The sequence below is a fragment of the Trichosurus vulpecula genome, chromosome 1 (genome assembly GCF_011100635.1).
Source record: "Trichosurus vulpecula isolate mTriVul1 chromosome 1, mTriVul1.pri, whole genome shotgun sequence".
In the NCBI taxonomy this organism is placed as follows: Eukaryota; Metazoa; Chordata; class Mammalia; order Diprotodontia; family Phalangeridae; genus Trichosurus; species Trichosurus vulpecula.
Window position 1 is genome coordinate 194,195,611 of NC_050573.1, and position 22,482 is coordinate 194,218,092.

Sequence of the window (22,482 nt, forward strand, 5' to 3'; positions counted from 1 at the left end):
GCCTCAGACACTTACTAGCTATGTGATCCTAAGCAAGTCACTTAACCTCTGTCTGCTTCAGTTTTCCCATCTGTAAAATGGAGGTGTAAAATATCTTGCAAGGTTGTTGTGAGGAACAAATGAGAAAATATTTGTAAATTGCTTAGCACAGTGGCTGGCAAACAGTAGGTGATTAATAAATGCTCCCCCCACTTCCTTCCTTCTGAGAGCTTATCTCCCCTGAGCTCCCTCTGGATTGAGGTAGAACATATGACAAATAAGGTGAATTTGGGACTTTTCAGAGCCTTATCCTTTTGGTGAATAGAATCAGATTAGTAGCAATGCCACCTAGTGGCTACACGTGTACACCATCTACATACATATGTATATTGTGTGTGTGTATACATATATATGTATATACATATATACACATATCAATAGTTCACCAACTGAATTCCCTAAGAATATAGAGGGATGTGTATGTTAGTAATTGAATATATGTTATCTCTCTGTGCCTTAAGTATGGTGAATACTAGAAGTATTTGTTAAATTGAATACAGTATACTTTTTGAAAAATGGGCGGAAAGCAGTTGTGTAATCTGACATTTTTAGCAACAGTATTTTCCAGTTGTTTGGCCACTGTAGCAACTGCAAAACCTTTTACAATTCTAGGCAATTCTGCCAGTAAAGAAACTTTGAAGAATAACGTTATATCCATTTTTATTACGGCTCTCTGCCATTAATACAATACAAGGCAAATATGAGAGTACTAATGTCTAAGCGGGGACACTATTTTTCTGACTCCTGTTTCCTTTAAATAGCCTGTCTAATTAAGTCCTGTGGTACCCCAGCAGGAAGAACAAGACTTCAGCAAAATTCTCAGGCCATCCCAGCCAATTCTCACTTGCCAGAAGTTGTAGTGAGAACTTCAAAGAAGTATGATGTGTAAGTTCCTGGACGACTGGCATGTTGTTACAAATAATGATAGCAAGAAGATAGCAAGACCAGAATTTGACAGGCATCATGGAGCTCTTTAACTCGGGATTGGTAACCTCCTCTTCCAGAAAAGACACAAGAATGGCAATTATGTTTACGAATCTAGCTCTCTTTTGGCCCCAAACGTTTAAGTAGCACCAACTGGAAACGCTCTGCAGTAGCATGATCTTGATACGTGGAGGGAGATTTTCCCTTTGCAAGAGTAAAGCTATGTCATTCATGTAGTCGGATACCCATTTTGCTGCCATTGGTCCTCCTGAAAAACAAAAAACAAACAATTGTGTTTCTAATTTTTTTTTTTTACTTAATTAACTAGCTAGTTACCAAAGAACCTTTTCCATCCACTGAAGGGCTGGATTCCCTTCCATCCCCAATAACCCTGTGCTTCAAAATGAAACCCTAAAAAGTTTTTAGAGATTGGCTAGCTCTTATAGAAGCAGGAGTGTTGAATAAATGAATAATAAGAATGTTTATCTTGTTCTCCTATGACTGAGTTACTTCTATATATCTCAATTTGCCAATTTCTTTTCCAGTCCTCTGTGATTAAGTTCCTGCCCTGTCCCAGGGTTTAGCCATGAGATTCTTACCTAATTTCCCTATCCTTTGCCCCAGTCCTTTTAGTGACTGGTGGGTCTAGCTAGCAAACATTATCAGGATCCTCTGCTAGGACCCTCTACATAGGAACCTCAGGGACTACGGGGATCTCTGACACAGGCATGCTGGAGAAAATAGGGAGGGGCTCAGAAGGTATGTCAAGGGCACAACCATCACTGATCTCATGACAGAGTCATCATTGCCTGTGGGGAGCCTGTGACCTTGAGGCCACATGGGGCTTTCTAGGTCCTTGGGTACAGCTTTTTGACTGAATCCAAGTTTTACGGAACAAATCCTTTATTAAGAGCATTTGTTGTATGAAGTTTGGATTCAAAGGGCTGCACTTGAGGACCTAGAGGGCCACAGGTAGCTTCGAGGCTGCAGGTTACCCACCCCGGTAGCTGTTAGGTCAATTTCGTGTCTAATGCCTCTGGCAGCTTATAACATTATCTAACACACACTACTTCCTCAGAGACACATAACTCAGGAGAGCACAAAAATAGGCACACAGAAAGTCACTGAGATCATCATACTTCTTTTTTTACAATGAGATCTCAGCTGGCTCTCTTGTTCTTTTAACACAAATAGCCTTATAAATACAAGATAAGGATCAGACTTGTAGCAACACTAGCCCAAACGGCCTTAGCTCTCCCTGCTTTTTCTCCCAGTTCATATATTTTTCCAAATTTCTCCAAATCAGACCTTTTCATCATTTTTAATGGCATAATAGTGTTCAGTTACATTTATGTGCCATAATTTGTTTTCACATCCCCCTCTTACTTTTTAGTTCTTTGCTACAACAAAGAGTACTGCAATAAATATTTTTCGGAGTTATTTTAATTTTCATTTATCTTATTACAAGTGATTTTCAGTATTTTTTTTTATGTTGCTATTGAAAGGTTAGATTTGTTCCTGTGAAAATTGCCTGTTCACATTCACTTACCATTTTTCTATTGGGGAATTACTCTTGCTGTATATATTTGTATCAATTCCCTATCTATATAGACTGTCAGAAAAATGCAGAATTATGTAGTGGATGTAGAGCTAGCCTCAGAGCCAGGAAGACCTGGGTTTAAGTCCTGCCTCTGACTGATACTGGCTATGTGACCCTGGACAAGTCATTTAACTTTTTAGTTCTTCATGCTGTCTAAGACTAGAAGTTGCAGAGAAGGCAATGACCTGCATTCTTAGAAGGAATTTCCTCACCTGGTGATTCCTATTCTGGAGGAATTGCTTTACAATAAAATCATAAGTCCGATTCCTATTACTGTCAGACCTGTATCAGAAAAATTTGCTGTAAAGATTTCCCCTAGTTATCTGGGGAAAATTTCCCTCCTATTTTATGTATGTAAAAATGTTTTAATTTTATATAATTGAAATTGTCTATTTCATCTTCTATAATCTTCTTTGTAATTTTTTTGATCAAGAAGTCTTCCCCAATCCACATCTATTAATATTAATAACTAACATTTATTGCACTTACTATGTGCCAAGGACTGTGCTAAGCACTTTACAATTGTTATCGTGTTTGCGCCTTACAACAACCCTGGGAAGTAGGTGCTATTATTATCCTCATTTGAGGATATTGAGGCAGAGGTTAATTGACTTCCCCAGGGTCATAGAGCTAGTAAGTGTCTGAGGCTGACTTTGAACTCAGACCCCAGGTCCAGTGCCTTAGCCATGTGCTTCCTAGCTGCTCCTTTCCTGTTCCTCTAGTTTGTTCTGTCCATTTAAGATTTATTATGGCATATAGTGTGAGATGTTGGTCTAAACCTAATTTCTGCCACAGTCTTCCATCTTTCTAGAAGTTTTTGTTTTGTCCTTAAACCAATATTTGGAGGTGTTGGTTTATCAAATATTATCATGTTTAATAGATTATAGGTCTAATAAACCTAATCTTTTCAACTGATCAACTTTTCTATTTTTTTAACCAGTAACAAATTGTTTTGAAGATTACTTCTGTATAGTATATTTTGAGATTTGGTATTGCTCTATCCTGTTCATTCCTACTTTTGCCTTGTGATTTCTCTTCAGATCCTTGGTCTTTTATTCCTCTAAATGAATCCTTTGTTATTGTTTATTTTGAGTTTTTTAAGGTAATTTGTTGATATATTGATTTGCATGGAATCATTTTTATTACATTGGCATGGCTCAACCACAAGCAGTTAATATCTCTCTGGTTATTTTTATTTACCTTTATTTCTGTAATGAATGTTTTGTAAATATATTCATATAATTCCTATATTTATCTTGATAATTAAACTACCAGCTATTTTATATATTGTGTAGTTATTTTAAAATAATTTTTTTCTTCTTTTCCCTGTTGGGTCTTGTTGGCAACACATAGAAAGGCAGATATTGTGCATTTATTTTATATCATGTCACATTGTTGAAGTTATAAATTGCTTTGATTCGTTTAGTTGACTCTCTAATAAACCATGTCATTTGCAAAAAAACCCCTGATTTTGTATCCTCTTTGCTTATGTTTATTCCCTTGACTCCTTTTTCTTTTCTTGTTGCTATAAATTATATTTCCAGAACTATAGCAAAATAATGGTGGTGACAAAAGACATGCTCATTTTACCGTGATCTTATTGGAAAGGGTTTGAGCATTTGTCCATTGAAAATAATTCTAGCTATTGGCTTTAGTAAATACCACTTACCATATTAAGGAACAGCTCATTTATTCCTATGGTTTTAAATGGTTTTAACAAAGCGGTGTTGCATTTTCTCAAAAGCCTTTTTCTTTACCTGTTCATAAAATCCTGTGGTTTTTTTTTATTATTTTTATTATTTATATAATCTACTATGCTTATAGATTTCTTAATATTGAATTAAAACTATATCATTCATATAAATTCAACCTGTCCATAGTGTGTAATCATTTAGTATGTTGTTGCATTTTCTCTGGCTGTCCCCAATGCCTGGAATGCTTTCCCTCCTTAGCTTTGTCAACTGACTTCCCTGGCTTCCTTTAAGTCCCAAATAAAATTCCATCTTTTGCTGATGCCTTTTCCAACCTCTCTTAATTCTAGCGCCTTCCCTCTGTTAATTATTTCCCATTTACTATGTTCATAGCTTGCTTCATATATATATGCTTATATATGTAAATTTTTAAATATATTGTCCCTATCATTAGATTATAAGTCATTTGAAGGCAGGGATTGTCTTTTGCTTCCTTTGGCATCTCCATTGTGCACTTAGCACAATGCCTTAGTACATAGTACTTAGTACGCACTTAATAAATGTTTACTGATTATTTGTTTACGTTTTATTCAATATTTTTGTTTCAATATTCATTAGGGTTATTGGTCTATAGTTTTCTTTTTCTGCTTTATCTCTATGCCTGATTTAGGTATCATGAAGATATTGGTCTTATGGAAGGAATTGGGTAGGATTCCTTCTTTCCTTATTTTGGTAAACATTTTATGCAATTTTGGTATTAATTTTTCTTTGAATGTGCTTGACAGAATTTATTTGTAAACCCATCTAGTGTCAAGGTTTTTTTTGCTTTGCAAGTTCCATTACTGCTTGTTTAATTTCTTTTTTTGAGATGGAATATGAAAAGAACAAGCATCTATTTAGTATCTACCATGTGTCAGGCATTGTGCTAAGTGCTTTGTGCACTGTGTGTTTTTTTTAAACAAATATTATCTCTCTCATTTGATTCTCACAACAACTCAAGAAGGTAGGTGCTTTTTTTTTTATCTCCGTTTTTACTGTTGACGAAACTGAGGCAAACAGAGGTTAAGTGACTTACCCAGAGGCACACAGCTAATAAGTGTCTGAGGTCGTAGTTGAACTCAGGTCTTCCTGACTCTGGGCCCAGTGATCTATCTACTGTACCACAAGCTTATGAATTTGGTTTATTTAATTTTTTTTCTTGTTCTATGAATCTGGGCTTAGTATTTTTTTTTAAAATACTCATCCATTTTATTTAAATTTATCAGCTTTATTGGTGCATAATTGGGCAAAATAATTTTTAATAATCTTTATTTCCTCTGTTGTGAATTTTCCTTGTTCATTTTTTATATTAACAATTTGGTTTTCATCTTTAAACAAATTCAGATTAGTTAATGGTTTATACATTTTATTATTGGTTTTATGAAACTGGCTTTATAGTTTTATTTCCCAACTCAATGAGGGATTTTTGTTTTTGCCTTTGTTTTTCTCTCTCCTTTCACTTGCTTGGTATTTTTGATTTGTTGCTTTTCTTCCTTTTTTTTTTTAAGTTCAATTGATTAACTAGTTTTTTCTTTTATTTATCAAAGTGTTTGGAGATATACATTTATCCCCCAAGGACTGGTTTGGCTGAATTGTTCTCATCTTCTTTAGCAAAATTATTTATTGTTTTTATGTTTTATTCTTTGACTCATCACTTCCTTAGGATTCAATTATTTAGCCTTTTTTTAAGTTTGAATATTTTCTTAAAAGGTCCTTTATTTTTTGCATTTGTATTACACCATGTGTATCTGTGTCGTCCTGGGCTAGTTGAAGGGGATTACTATTGCTTCTCTCTGGATTTCTCGATCATTATTTGATACCCTTTTTAGATCTTGGCTTGAGGATATATGAGAGAGTTGAGCTCCTCCTTTCTGACCTTTCACATTACCATCTTAACTGGTAAGCTCATAGGTTAAACTTTTCCTAGAATGTCATGGATGGATAACCCTTGGGTGTTTTAAAATCTGTATTTTGGACTTTTATCTTCCTGCTTCTTGAAGGCTTTTAACTTAAACTCCAGGTCTAAATAGCTAAGTGGTACAGTGGATAGTGTTGGGCTGTGAGTCAAGAAGGCTCCAGTTCAAATATGACTGCAGGTACTAGCTATGTGACCCTGAGCAAGTCACTTAACCTCAGTCTTAGTTTCCTCAGTTGTAAGTGAGGATAATAGTAGCATCTACCTCATTGTGCCCATCAAATGAGATAGTATTTGTAAAGCACTTATTACAGTGCTTAGAACATAGTAGTTGCTATCTAAATGTTAGCTATTATTATTATTTGCATTATGGTTTAAAATTTCTTTTAACTTCTAACATATCACTATATCAGATTCCTGTTTCAGTCCTCTTGAGATTTCCAAGTAGCAAAATCACAAAGCTCCTGGGTGGAGCTGGGTTGAGCTGATCCTTTTCCCTTCTATCTCAAAATCCCCTTAATTGCTAACTAACCAACTAATCAATCGACTTGGGGCAAAATTGAAAGGGTCAGGTGGAGTCTGCTGACTCCCTACTTTCTTTTTCTACATTCTTACCTTTGTTGTGTATTCCTGACAGCAAAAATATTATTAGTATTACGGTACCATAAGAAATCAAAAAAGAGATGATTTCCGAGAATCCTAGGTAGTATGAGCTAGCACATTGAAGTGAGCAGAACTAGGAAAACAATTTATTTATTTTTTCTACTTAATAGTATTTTATTTTTTCCAATTACATGAAAAGATAGTTTTTACCAATTACTTTTATAAGATTTTGAATTCCAAATTTTTTTCTTCCTTCCTCCTATCCCCCTCCCAGCAAAATGTCATGCAATCTGATATGTTATACATGTATAATCATATTAAACATATTTCCTCATTAGTCATACTGTGAAGGGAGAATCAAGACAAAAGGGAAAAACCATGAGAAAGAAATAACAACAACAAAAAAGAGAGAGAGAAAATAGTATGCTTCAATCTATATTCAGACTCCATAGTTCTTTCTCTGGATGTGGATGGCATTTTCCATCATGAGGCCCTTGGAAGTGTGTTAGATAATTGCATTGCTGAGAAGACCTAAGTCTATCAAAGGTGGTCATTGCACAATGTTGCTGTTACTGTGTATAATGTTCTAGGACAGGGGTGGGGAATCTGTGGTCTCAAGGCCACATTCGGCCCTCTAGGTCCTCAAGTGCAGCCCTTTGACAGAATCCAATCTTCACAGAACAAGTCCCCTTAACGAAAGGATTTGTTCTGTAAAACTTAAATTCAGTTAAAAGGCTGTGTTTGAGGACCTAGAGGGCCACATGTGGATTTAAGGCCACAGGATCCCCATCCCTGTTCTAGGAGAACAATTTATGCAAAGGCTACAACATTGTAAAGAAAATCCTTTGAAGGATTTGTAAGAACTCTCATCCAAGTAACAAGTAACCCTGTCTACAGAAGACCAAGAATAAAACATGTTACCCACCTCTTGATGGAGAGGTGGTAGACCTGAGGTGTAGAGAGTGATGTGCCTTTGTGCACATGGCAGTGTATGGATTCGTTTTGCCTATGTTTATTGTTACAAGAGATTTTTTTTTTGGACTCCTCTTCTTGTTTGTCCTTTGTTCTTGAAGAGGATCAATGACATCATGAGGGTGATGTCTTGATGCTTCTGTGAATTGGTTTCTTGGTTTTTAACTGGGAGAGGCTAGAGGGAGAAGCGGGGTAGGGTTAGCAATAGTGATGGCCCCCCAAAAAAGAGGGCATTGAAATATTAAAAAAAATTCCAGAAGGGAGCATAAGCAAGCAGGATGATTTTAAAAGAAACATGTACAATTTATTACATACTCAAAAAAATAACCAGTCTCCAGGTAGTATGAAATGGAAATTCACAGCTTTGTAGAGAATTCCTTTTGTGTTTTGCTATGCCTATGGAAATGCTCTTTTTTGGGGGAGTGTCAAAGTTTGGAATTGAAAAAAAATTGGATTATCTCCCTCAGAAGCCAGAAATTGCTTTGCTCACTGGCTGCTGCCACACAAGATTTTCTTTCTTCACTTATTCTCTCAATATCCCAAGCGTAGTCCTGAACCCTGGGGGAATAGGGACCTAGTCCCTTTTACTCTCTGGACAAGAGATCACTAAACCCTTTCTTCCCTTAGTTCAGTTAAAGGGAAAGATCAGAAAATGAAGGGAAAGCATAGTATAAAATGACATGTAAGAGCATGGAGCCTCTGAGTTACACAGCTGAGGAACTGGCTTTCTGTCCAGCTCTGCTACTCTGGTTAATAATATTAACAAAAACAACAACATTTAGTGCTTACTAGTTCCAACGCCCCCTTCTCCATGAAGTTTTTCTTGAGCCACCTAGCCAGAACTTTCTCTCTCTCTTCTCATACCGTGCTAGACTTGGGGTCAGGAAGACTTGGATTTAAATCCTTCCTGAAACACTTAAAACCCTACGAGCTTGGTCAGACAAGTCTTTTGAACTCCCTCGGTCTCAGTTTCCTCATCTATAAAATGAAGTGGTTTGACTCGATGGCTTCAAAGGTCCCTTCCAGATCTAAATCTGTGATCTTATTTGCATTGCAGTTATTTGTATATATATTGGATCTTCCCTATCAGACTAATTCCTTCAAGAAAGGGAATTAGTCATCGCTATGCATGGCACAACACACTGGATCTATTATGTTCCTGATAAGTATTGAATTAAAAATGAAATGGAATTGAATTCAATTATAAGGCCAAGCCTAGCAATAAGGCAGTGGAAAAGGCCACGGGGTTGGAGTCAGAAGACCCAGATTCACACCCCACTCCTGCCTCGGATATATCACTTGGATACATCACTCTCCTCTGTCACTTATTAGCGGTGTGACTAGCTTCTTTGGGCCTCAGTTTCCTCATTTTAAAAATGAGTTCCTTGTGCATGGTCTTTAAGGTCTATGATCCTATATTCCTATGATCTCGCATAGTCGTGGCTTCCTAGTTGCATGCTTTTTCCCCACTGCTGTTTCCTCTACAGTTAATCTGCCTCCCATACAGACTGTGATGGAATGCTTTATCTAGGAGGGCTATTATTACCTGGCAATTTCATATGCTGGAGAGCAAAGCAGAGGAAGTTAATGAATGTTAATACTGGCTGGCTGGGGAGGGTATACAAAAAGTAGGCATGAGTGATGTATGTGACCTACCCCACACAAACATTCAGAGTTCTTTCAGGCCAAGAAACTTTTGTTTCCTTCTGTGAAGTCTCCCTCACATATGTCCCCTCTCCTCCTCACCCCAAAGAGCATAATTTTATAGGACACTTCTGAAATGAACTGTATCGTAAACTGAAAGTAAGAGACTTCTTAGAACTATGGGAGGCTTTGAGTCAAGGCCTTCTTTATGAGAAGAAATGTCTATTTGGGCCAGATGGACTTGGGGCTTGTGAAGATGTGGTCTTGCTGGGAAGGTTGAGGAACTTATTTACCTTGAGGGGCTCTAAGAGGTGGATAATTATGTGGCAGGCCAACCCTGAGCCTCCAAAGAGCCCTTTTCACCAAATAAATAAGCAGACAAGGAAGATAATTGTCCTATTGATCCCAGTATGGCCCATCCTAATGTAATGGTATTTCTCTGAAACATGTTGTATACAAGAGATAGTTTGGTTTTTTTTGCCCGGGGAAGGTGAAAGGATATGTTGAGTAATGAAAGTGATATAAAACCAAAAGATATTTATTAAGAAAAAAAAGAATGCTTTCCTTGCAAAATCTGCAAGACTCCTTTAAGCAGAATGGACTTTATTGTCAGTCAGTCAATAAACATTTATTAAGAATGACTATAAGCCAATCAGCTAGGTGGCATAGTGAATAGAGTGCCAGGCCTAGAGACAAGAAGACCTGAGTTAAAATCCAGCCTCAGACACTTAGTAGCTATGTGACCCTGGGCAAGTCATTTAACCCCATTTGCCTCAGTAAAATGAGCTAGAGAAGGAAAATGGCAAACCACTTCAGTATCTCTGCCGGGAAAAGCACAAATACGGTCATGGAGGGTTGGGCATGACTGAAACAACTCAACAACAACAAAAACAACTAGAAACTAGATACTATGCTAAGCAGTGGGGATACAAAAAAAAAAAGGTGAAGAATAATCCCGTCTCTCAAGGAGTCCATAGTCCAAAGGAGAAGAAAATATGTAAATAACTATGTGCAAGCAGGTTACATACAGGATAAATTGGAAATAATCGACAGAAGGAAGGTACTAGAATTAAGAGCAATTAAGGTGAGATTTCATTTTTTAATTATAATTTTAGTTTTATTATTTCATTACTCAGAAAAAAAATCTGGATTTTCTTCTTCTTACTCCATCCCTTCCCAATAGATTGGGAATGAAATAAAAATTAAATCCCTGCTACAAACATATATAATTAAGCAAAACATGTACAGAATAAAAAAAACAAACCAAACCATGTGGCTTATACTGCACTCCTAATCCTTTACCACTCTATCAAGAGGTGGGTAGCAAGTATCATCATTAGTCCTCTGGAATCATACACTGATCATATTTTTTCAAAGTTGTTTGTCTTTATCATATTGTTGTCTTTGCATAAATTATTCGCCTTGTTCTGTTCTCCTCACTCGGCATCATAAGTTCATATATTTTTCTAGGTTTCTCTGAAACAATTTCTTTCATTATTTCTTACAGCACAAAAGTATTCTGTATGTATACTATATCTATTGCATTTCATTAATTTGCTTATCTGATAACCCTGTCGAAAAAGCCATTGAGGTTAGTCTGATATAATTTGTTTTTAATGAAAATGCCTTGACTTATAATAATGGTTGCTTTCCTTCCTAAGTAGTCAAAAAAGCACATTTTTAGTAATATTTTCTAGATCCCTGTGAGTCTAATAATGGGCAAGTCACTTGAACTCTCTGAGTCTGGCTTCCTTATCTGTAAAATAAGGTATAATACTACCTGTGGTACCTATCTCCTGGGGTGTAGAGTATGTTCTGGGAAGACTAGTACCTCTGGTATGAGGGCTGCTAAGCCCTTTTCAGGGCGGCCTTGGTGTCCACCTGATCCACCTAACTCTCACTCATGGCTCCAAGAAGCTGTGGCATGCACAGTGGCCACATCCTGACAAACCATTTAGGCAAACAAACTAAACCAGGTTGAGGGTAACTGAGGGGTCTCAAACCCATTGGTGAGTTAGGGGGGTGTTTACCCCAAGCATGTGAAGACTTCTCCTGGTGGAATGGGCAGATGAGAACAACTTGTTCCAATGGTCATGAAATCATCTGAAGCAGGTGCTGTGGAGCGCTTAGAGTAGGCCTACACAACATATGGCCTGTGGGCTGCCTGTGGCCTGCCAAAAGATTTTGGGCAGCCCATGAAAAATGTAGAGAATGTAAAAGAAAGTAAATGTCAGTGCCCCATTTAAGCCACCTTCCACTAGTCTCTGTTGTACCCGTCATGTAACTTGGTGGGTGGGTTACCACTGAGCACTCTTTCCTGTTTGTCACATGACCCAGTGCAACCAACTGTTGTCAATCTGTCTCTAGTCTGTGAAGAGCGAGAGTGTTTTTGGTTGTTACTGGAGTTGAACAGGGACAAAGTGAGTGCATCCACACACCAATGCAGCTGATGCCCGCTATATGATGAGTGGCAACAATGAGAAGGCTTCTTCCCCTCCCTTGCTGTGTGGCTACCCTCCAAGTCACGTGAGCGTATGATGCTCTCTCCTAGGTCAGACGCTCAGTTTATTATTTCTTTGTATGTGAGCAGTTGCTATGGAGATTTTTTTGCTCTAAAATTAAAGTTTTGGGGGTGACTTTGTAAAATGGGTGATAAAAAGAAACAGAAGATAGAATCAGAACATAGGGTGTTTAATCCAGAGTAGACAAAAAGATACTTGTTTACTTACATGAGACACAAAGTATTGTGCCTTGTTTGCTGAGAAGTAATAGCCATTCCAAAGCAATAAAATTTTCCTTGTCATTTTGAATCAAAACATCCTGACTTAAGTAAATTGGACACCAATGAAAAACAAATTAAAGCATCCAAATTGCTGAAAAATATCAGTGGGGAACAATGGTTTTTCAAGAAAGTAAACTCAGAAAATGAGGCGGCCACTAAGGTTAGTTTTCAGATTTCTAAAGAAATTGCTGCTGCTGGGAAGTCTTTCAATGAAGGTGACTTCATAAGGAAGTGTTTGCTGATTGCAGTTTCCGGATTATGTCCCGATTAAAAAAAGTGTTTTTGAGAAATAGTTTAATCATTAATTATACATTTACTTGGAAAGTGAGAAGCTAAAAACCTATCTGTGGCCTAAAGAAGTTTAGCCTATTTTAATTTTGGTCCCTACCTACTGCCAAGTTGTGAAGGTCTGGCTTAGAGCTTGGTTAGACATAGAAGATGGCAAGGGCACCCACTGGATCTTGAGCCATCACCAGTCACTTTGACTGTCTTCTGCCACTGGACTGTGATGACAGTGGAAGAGAGAGTGAGGCCAATGACTTCATGCAACTCTTCCTCACTTAAATTCAACTTATGCATGAATCAAAAGATATCACCCATACCATTTTACTTTTTTTAACCTATCTCAAAGTCCTGTGGCAACAGGCAAGTGGTGAAGCAGCAAGTGCAGATACACTGGGAGCTACCTTGCACACAGGTGGCCCAGGAGATATAGGGTCACCTTCTCATTGGAAGGAGCAATGGGGTTTCGCAACCCCAAGGGTGTCTGAACAGTTTTTTAAGGACTGCATTGCTCACTCTCTGGTGTGAGGAATGGGCTAGAAAAGGTGCCCTAAAAATTTTCTGTTCACTCAACCCTGGCCTGATTGCTATGGCAGATAGCAATCGCACCCTGTGGTTGAAACACACAAAAAACATGTTCAACTTCTGCAATGATGATTTCACTCACCAGCAGTACATGGAATGTGTGAATATTTATAGACAATATAAAATCCAGTAGACCTGAAAGATGAACAGCTCTTGTTGTGAGAGAACTTGGCAGGTGTTGCATGCAAATAGCAGCCCTGAGTGAAACAAGGCTAGCAAATGAAGGCCAGCCTACTGAAGTTGGAGCTGGATGCATGTTTTTCTGAAGCAGCCGCAGTGAAGGGGAGTGCCATGAAACTGGTGTAGGTTTTGCAATCAAAACTAATCTAGTCAACAAGCTTGTATGCTTACCAAAAGGAGTGAATGATAGGCTTGTGACGATGTGATTGCCACTTGCAGGAAAATGCCATGCCACCATCATCAGTGCCTATGCTTCCACCATGACGCATCCTAATGAGGTCAAGGAAAAATTTTATGACGACCTGGAGACTCTTATCACCATCGTGCCAAAAGAGGACAAGTTGATAATTTTGGGTGACTTTAATGCTAGAGTAGGCTCAGACTACCAGATATGTCAGGGAGTCCCTGGGCAGAATGGAGTTGGAAACAGCAACAGCAATGGTCTCTTACTATGAAGATTTGTGGGTATCATGATCTTCTCATCACCAACACTATCTTCCATTTACCTAAATGAAATACAACTTTGTGGATGTACCCTTGCAGCAAATATTGGCATTTAACAGACTATGTGACTGTAAGGAGAAGAGACAGACAGGATGCGAGGGTGATGAAGGCAATGTGTGGCAGGAGTGCTGGATTAATCAGACTTATCTTCTCCAAGCTAAATATTCGCATTCAGCAAAAGCAGTGCCTCCAAAGCAAAATGACTACCAGAAGAATTAATGTCAACAGATTAGAGCTTCTCTGAGTGGGAACAGTTTGTTGCTAACTTGGAGGGAAAGTTGAGCCAACACAGTTGAGCAGAAAAGGAGTGGGCATCTTTCAGAGATTTGGTATACAGCACTGCATTTGCTCATCTGGGTCAGAACACTTGCAAACAGCAGGACTAGTTTGATGAAAATGATATGAAAATTCAGAAGCTGCTAAATGAAAAAGAAGAACTCCACAGGGTTTACCAGCAGAATAGTTCATCCGCCTCTAAGAAAGAAGCTTTTAAATCCATCAAAAGTAAAGTACAAGTAAAGCTTAGAGAGATTCAAGATTCTTAGCTCAGTAAGAAGGCAGATGAAATTCAGTTTTATGCTGATAGTAACAACTCAAAGTGCATTTATGGTGCCCTGCAGGCTGTTTATGGGCCAAAGACCTATTGTGCATCTCAACTACTTTGCTGATGGAATCACATTGATTAGTGATAAAGACATGATACTAGAGAGATGGGCTAAACTCTTCCATAGTGTTCTCAACAGACCATCACGAATCAATGCTAGACCATTGACCATTTACCTCAAGTTGAAGTCAATCCTTCTCTAACTGAAGTTCCAACTGAAGAAGAGGTTCTGAATGCCATTAGGCTCCTTTCCTGTGGCAAAGAACCTGGTTCTGATTCTGTTCCAGCTGAGATTTACAAGGTGGAGGGTCCATTGCTCATATAAAAGCTGACTGAAATTTTCCAGATTATAAGAGGAGATTATCCCCCAGGAATTTAAGGATACCTCCGTTGTCCACCTCCATAAAGGTAAAGGAAATAGATTGTCCTGTGATAATCATGAGGGGCTCTCTCTTAGTCATTGCTGGTGAGATTCTTGACAGGGAATTACTAGTCTGACTCTTCACCTGGAAAATGGTTTTCTACTTGAGAGCTAGTGCGGCTTCAGAAGGGGTTGAGGTATGGTTGATATGGTGTTTGCTGCCCGACAACTCCAGGAGAAATGCCAGAAGCAGAAAGAGGTCTGTACACAATATTTCTCGATCTGACCAAGGCCTTTGCTACTGTCAGTTGCAAGGGCTTATGGAAAATTATGTCAAAATTTGGTTGCCTGGAGAAGTTCATCAGTATTGTACGTCAATTTCATGACAGCGTGCTTGCCCAGGTTCTGGATAATGTACAAGGCTCTCATGCTTTCCCAGTCACCAATGGAGTGAAACAAGGCTGTGTGCCTGCTCTTATGCTTTTTAGCATGATATTTTAAGCCATGTTGTCAAACGCCTACAATGAGGACAAACAGGTCAGCTACCACACTGAGAGCAAATTATTCAACTAAAAAGGCTACAAGCCTACACTAAAGTGGAGGGAGTATTGGTGCATGATTTTTTGTTTGCAGATGATCGTGCATTCAATGCAGCTTCTGAAGCTGAGAGGTAGCAAAGTATGGATCGATTCCTCATTGCTTGTGCTAATTTTGACCTAACAATTAACACCAAGAAAATACAGGTGCTAGATCAGCCAGCACCACAACATCCATATGTGGAACCATCAGTCACAGCAAATGAAAACATTTTGAATACTATGAATTAAGTTCACTTACTTTGGCAGTATACTTTCCAGGGATATACACATTGATAATTGTGTACATATGCATTGCCAGAGCTAGCTCAGTTTTGGGAGACTCTCAAGAAAAGTGTGAGAGAGAAGGCTGAATACCAAACTGAAGATCTACAGAACCATTGTGCTGACCTCATTAATGTATGCCTGTGAAACCTGGACAGTCTACCAATGCCATGACAGGAATTTGAATTGCGCGCATTTGAATTGTCTTAGGAAGATTCTGAATATCACCTGGCAGGATGAGATACCAGACACTGAGGTCCTTTTTTCTTTTTCTTTCTTTTTTTTTTTTGGAGGGGGGGAAGCAGGACAATTGGGGTTAAGTGACTTGCCCAAGGTCACACAGCTAGGAAGTGTGTCAAGTGTCTGAGGTCCTCCTGACTCCAGGGCTGGTGCTCTACTCACTGCACCACCTTAGCTGCCCCACTGAGGTCTTATCTTGAACTAAACTGACAAGCATTTAAACTCTACTACAGAGAGTGTAACTCCAATTGACTGGCCACATTGGTTGAATGCCAAACCTATGCTTGCCTAAAAGACTATTTTACGGAGAACTCACACAGAGCAAGTGCTCATATAGTGATCAGAAGAAGAAATACAAGGAGACTCTCAAGGTCTCTCTTATGAATTTTGTAATTGATTGTGTCACATGGGAGACATTGACATAGGGCCACTCAGCATGGTGTGCCCATATCAGAGAAGGTGCTGTGCTCTATGAGCAAAGCAGAATTGAAATAGTTCAAAAGAAACACAAGATGTGCAAATTTAGAGAATCCATCCCAAATGTTCATATGGACTATTTGCACCCAGCCTGTGATAGAACATTCTGAGCTCATATTAGTCTGATCAGTCACAGCTGGACATACTGTAACTTGACTCTAACATAGTGATGTTCTTTTGGTCCTCTTTGAGAACGAAGGTCAATAACCAACCAACCACCTATCTCCCAGGGTTGCTATGGTCATCAAACAAGATGTGTATAGAGTGCCTCTCAAAAACAAACAAATAAGTGAATGAACAAATAAATTTTTCTAAGATTTTTCTGGATAATGAAGTAAAAATTACTGTTCTGTAGGATCCTTCTAACTACATTTAGAAGAGTCTACCTTATTCCCCTTTTAAAAATTTGGACATATACCCTTATCCAGTCCCACAGCTTATTTATTGTTTTCCATGATTTTTCAGAGATCAGTAACAGCAAGTGAACCCATATCCGTACATCTTCAGGATCCTTCCAGGCCTAATAACATGGACTTCTTAAGATAGCTAGGTGCTTTCTTTCCATCTCTTTATGTGTACCCAGTTTTAACCATATTCTTCTGACCATTCTGAAGATCATTTTTGTTTGTAGAAAAATTGAAAGCAAATACAATTTTAGTAGTTCCACCTAATCTCCACAGTTGTTTACCAAGATTCTAGTCATTCCAACCACTGATTCTAGCCACCTTTTTGATTTTCCTCTTGCTGACAACTGAGCTTTAAAAGCTCTTTTAGATTTTTTCAGTGTTTGTCACAACTTGAATCTGATTCTGTCTCTTAGCCTTTTTTTAAAAACAATATTTTCATAGGATTGACCTACTTTGTTTCAGTATTAATCCTCAGATGAATATATCCTTATTCTGTCCATATCTTTTAATCATTTTGAGTTTATAGTGATTTTCTTGTGCAGCCACATCAATCAACAAGCATATTTCTTCCTTATCAGAATTCAACTGTCTAGTAACAATATTATTCTTGAGAGCCTTCCATCCTGCTGTTGTAGAATCTCAGGTCACTGGATCCTACCTGTCCTTTTTCTGAAATTTCTGAAATTTTTCTCTTAAATTCTAGAGGGTATTGATCAGATCATGCTTGGCATCCCTGTCCCATCCCATCCCATCCCATCCCATCCCATCTCATCCCAACCCATCCCATCCCATCCCATCTCATCCCATCCCATCCCATCCCATCCCATCCCATCCCATCCCATCCCATCCCATCTCATCTCATCTCATGTGTGAGAGTTTTGCTGTAATGGCAAGAGTACTATTAGAGGCTACCTACTTGTGCTCTTTCTCCTCCAGGGTTTCTAGTGTCTTCTTAAGGCATGTTAAAAATTCAAGATAACATACACAGAAGGGTACTATAGCGACTGGAGCAAGGATCTAGAGGATCACTGGAATTGAAAGGGCGACTGAGATACATGTAATTATCCCCAACCTCAGAAAGACTTGGTAGGAGGTATGGATCACGAACTGGGACAAGGAAAATGTGAGAGAAATTCATTTGGGGGAAATCATCGAGATTTTGCCCATAGTCTGATTAGTCCTTTGTGTGAAAATAGTCAATAAACATTTATCAAGCAACTACTATGTGCTAGGTAGTAAGCTGTGTGCTGGGACTTTCAATACAAAAAAAAGACAGTCTTTACCCTCAAGGGTACAATCTAATGTGTTAGCTAGGTTTGGTGCAAGTGTGACTGATAACATTTATTAGCTATGTGTCTTTGGGCGAATCACTTAACCTCTATTTGCTTTAGTTTCCTCAACTAAAATGGGGAAAATAATAGCACCTACCTCCCAGAGGCATGAGAATCAAACGAGATAATATTTGTAAAGCACTTAGCACATAGTAGACACTATTCAAACGGTAGCTGTTATTATTATTATTGAAAATAATAACAATGATGACAATGATAGAAGAGGTTAAGAGTGCTGAATTTAGGGTAAGAGGATCAAGCTTCTTATCCCATTCTGTCACTTGAACCTGGGTGGCCTTAGGCAACCCACTTAAACTCATTGGGCCTTAGTTTTGTCACCTACAAAATAAGAGTGTTGGGCTTGGTGACTCTAAGGCCATATCCAGTTCTGAATATATGATACTAAATGTGTTGATTAACCCCTAGGCATGTTGATCTGATTAATATAAAAAATGACACCTCTCTGTTGAAGCAATAATAGCAGCAGTGAGCAATTGCTTCAACATTGACAGCTCTAGAGATGGAGGGTGGAACTGGAGGGGATGGCAACGATGGAGAACACTGGAATCAGTAGTAGCAGAATTTTAGTGGATGGCAGCTATAGAGGCTGAATGCTATATATGAGTGGCAGAATCTCCAAATTTCCTCAGAATGTGGAACAGCAAGAAAGTACCTGGTCTACCTTGAAGAACTGCAGGAAGTGGAGCTAAGAAGCAGCAAAACAAGGTTGGTTGGTTGTTGTCCCTCATTCTTGAAGAGGACCAAACGACATCACTATGTTAGAGTCACATTACAATGCATCGGACTGTGGCTGATCAGACCAATATGAGCTTGGAATGCTCTACCACCTGGCAGGCACAAATAGTCCATGTGAACATTTGGAGTGGGTTCTCTAACTTTGAGCATCTTGAATTTCTTTTGAGCTAATTCAATTCTGCTTTGCTCATAGAGCACAGCAGCTTCTCTGATATGGGCACACCATGCTGGGAGGTCCTGTGCCCATTTCTCCCATGTCACACAATCAATCCCAAAATTCTTAAGAGAGATCTTGAGAGTTTCCTTTTATTTCTTCTTCTGACCAGCATGAGAACGCTGGCTCTGTGTGAGTTCTCCATAAAATAGTCTTTTAGGCAAGCATAGGTTTGGCATTCAACCAATGTGGCCAGCCCATTGGAGTTACACTCTCTGCAGTAGAGTATGAATGCTTGTCAGTTTAGTTCAAGAAAGGACCTCAGTGTCTGGTATCTTATCCTGCCAGGTGATCTTCAAAATCTTCCTAAGACAATTCAAAATGTGTGTGATTCAGTTTCCTGTCATGGTGCTGGTATACTGTCCAGGTTTCACAGGCATACGATGATGAGGTCAGCACAATGGCTCTGTAGACCCTCAGTTTGGTAGCAGCCTATACCTCTTCTCTCTCACACTTTCCTTGGGAGCCTCCCAAACACTGAGCTAGCTCTGGCAATATATGTGTCAACCTCATTATCAATGTGTACATCCCTAGAAAGTACGCTACCAAGGTAAGTGAACTTATCCGCAGCATTCAAAACTTCTCCATTTGCTGTAAAGCAGCAAAACATAGTCAGCTTATGGAAGATGGGGGATAGCAGGAGTCTTGGGTGAAGCTTGAAGCCTCTCTCACCTCAGAGTAGGAGTTTCCTTGGGCATTTCTTTAGTAATGAGTCCCTTTCCCCATCATCAAGTGAACCTGTTAGAATTTATATTCATTTGTATGTGGGAAGCTGAGAATGGTTTTAGTCCAAATTAAATGCTATTTATTTTATGTCTCTCCTGATCTGTTATTAGAATAGGCACTGGATGGAGATGCTTAGTTGTATATTACCACTACAGTGAACCCAAGTAATATGTTATTCCAGAGTTGAATTCAAAAAGCGTTATGCTAACATATCCTCCCAAAATTTTCATCATTTCTACTTTGTCAATTGGTTCTTTGTTAATGGTCAGAATGAGGTCCAGAATAAATCATTCCCCCTTCTTTATTATTTCTTCTACCTTCTGAAAGATAAAATTGTTAGCAAGAGAAGTTAAAAAAATTAGCAGCTTTTTTGGTTTGGGTGGAAAGAGACCTCTTACCAATGTCTTATTTTTCAATTATATCCCCCCTGCAAGTTAGCTTTATGGTATATATAAAGAAATCATCCATTTCCTCTTCTTCTGGCCAGAAGGCCTACTCACAATATCGTCACTGTTTCCCCCTCCTTTGACTATTACGCAAATATTCTCCCCCTTTCTTCTCCTCGGTGTTGCTAGGTTTCCATACAATTATGCATCATCTTCGCTATCTGGTTACCTGCTGCCTTTGAACTAGGTAAGTCAAGAATTGACTATTTACAAAATACCTACTTACAATGAAATTATACGTTCGCAGAATAATATTTGGAATTTCATGGGTTGGAATTTAGGATGACTACATGCTCTTACTGAAGGATTATTTTCAATATGTTGTAACATAAAGTTTTTTTTTAAGGTAAAAAAGTTACATTGTTTCATGGAATTTTAAACATATGGCTTTGATGAGTGAATGCCCAGTACCAAATAACACTATCCCAACTAACATCCTTTAGTAATAGAGTCATTAATCATAATATATTACAGTTATTATCCCTTCCACATCTTGGGAGTTAGGGGAGTGGTGCTCCCATGATCTGGAAGTTCCAAGTTAAATTTTTTTTTGGCTCTCCCTTTGTACCAGAGAAGAAGAAATTGTGTATATTTATGGTATTAAAAGATAAAATATGTTGATATTATACAATACCATACATATCTTTTATGTATTTCAGAGTTTCTAAATTTTTTTTTTTGCATTGTCTGCTGGCCTTCAAGTTCCACCTGTGGCTTCCACAGAAACCTCCCTCTATTCCCATTTAATTTATTATGTCAACCCATGACAATAACAAAACCTACCTGGGGAAAGTCACAATGTGGAAGGGGTAACTGTATAACCAAAATCATTACTACAATATAACCAAACCCCGCTTTAAAATCATGACAACTTTGTAACACCATTTGACCAATTAACAATTTATATCACATGCCATGGGTCTTATGAAACTAACTTTAAGACAACCCTAGGTTATACTGTATTTGATAAAAGATTTTCAGACCCATTTCACCATGTCTGCTAGGATACACTGGTAAAGAAAAATGAGAACAAATCTTTCAGAATAAGATTTTTTTAGTCAGTACCTGTGAAAGCCAACAGACCCAATCTAAAGGCAGCTTGGGCTCTCTTCTCAAGGGACAGAGATCTGTTCTTCAACTGATAGCCGAGTATTACGATTTTTTCTTTGTGAAAGACGCTTTCAACTGCACTAGCTTTCTTTTCTTTCCTCTGGTGGAAGCAAAGATTTTTAAAGAAGGAAAATATCTTTGTGAATATGCCAACTATAAGTGCCATACATTGTTGGCAAATATTTTGTGGCTGAGCCATTGGGCAGTAACTGATTAGTTTCCCATATACTACATGTAGCACTAAAGCAAGTTTATAGTCAAGAATTCTGTCTTGATCACTTAGCAACACTGTAGAATGGAATAAACCAACAAGGGGAAAAGGAAGGGAGTAAGCATTTAGATAGTACCTACTGTGTGCCAGGCACTGTGCTAAGCTCTTTACAGATATTATCTCATTTGATCCTGATGACAACTCTGTGAGTTAGGTGCTATTCTAAATCCCATTTTACAATTGAGGTAAACAGATTTTTTTTTTAAAGGACTTGCCCAGGGTCACAAAACTAGCAAGTATCTAAATCTGGATTTGAACTTCTTGTCCCTAGGCCCAGAGCTCTATTCACTGTTTCTTAGCTGCCTCTGAAAGAAAATAAAAAAGAGGGAAAAATAACAGTATGTAAGCACCTCAACCAACATTTAAGGTCCTCTTTGTTATAGCTCAGAACCATCACTCCAATTTCTTCCTCAATACTTCCCTATTAGAAAAACTCCACTCCACCAAATTAGCCCAATCACAGTTTCTGAAACAGTTCTTGGGCCTGTGTGGTATGATTGGACAACTGGACGTTTCCAGCAGGATGGATGTCTAAGAGGAATCTTAAAATTAACAAATCTAAAACTGAACTCATTACCTTTGTCGCCAAACGTCTTCCAAGTTTTCCCATTTCTCTCCCCCCCCCCCCTCTCTCTCTGTTTAAGGCAATTAAAATTAAGTGACTTGCCCAGGATCACACAGCTAGTCTGAGACTAGATTTGAACTCAGGTCCTCCCACCCTCCCTCCCACTCCCTCCTAACTCCTCCTCTACTGATAAGGCAAGCAAATGATATCAATTATACATGTGAAATCATGCAAAACATATTTCCATATTAGTCATATTGCAAAAAAAGTTAGAAAATCATACTGTAGTTTGCACTCAGAGTTCATTAGTTCTCTTTCTGGAGGTAGATAGCATTTTTTATTATGAGTCCTTTG

At 38.4% G+C, this 22,482-nt stretch overlaps 1 protein-coding gene across 1 annotated transcript; it reads right to left on the reverse strand.

Moving 5' to 3' along the window:
• Window positions 1–684: 684 nt before the first annotated feature.
• ARMH2 (armadillo like helical domain containing 2) lies at window positions 685–21,576 on the reverse strand. The gene is made up of 2 exons (XM_036752723.1): window positions 21,248–21,576; window positions 685–1,231 (listed from the first exon to the last, which is right to left on the reverse strand). Exons 1-2 carry the CDS (start codon window positions 21,489–21,491, stop codon window positions 810–812), a joined length of 666 nt encoding a protein of 221 aa, XP_036608618.1. The 5' UTR covers window positions 21,492–21,576; the 3' UTR covers window positions 685–809.
• Between the last annotated feature and the right edge of the window lie 906 nt (window positions 21,577–22,482).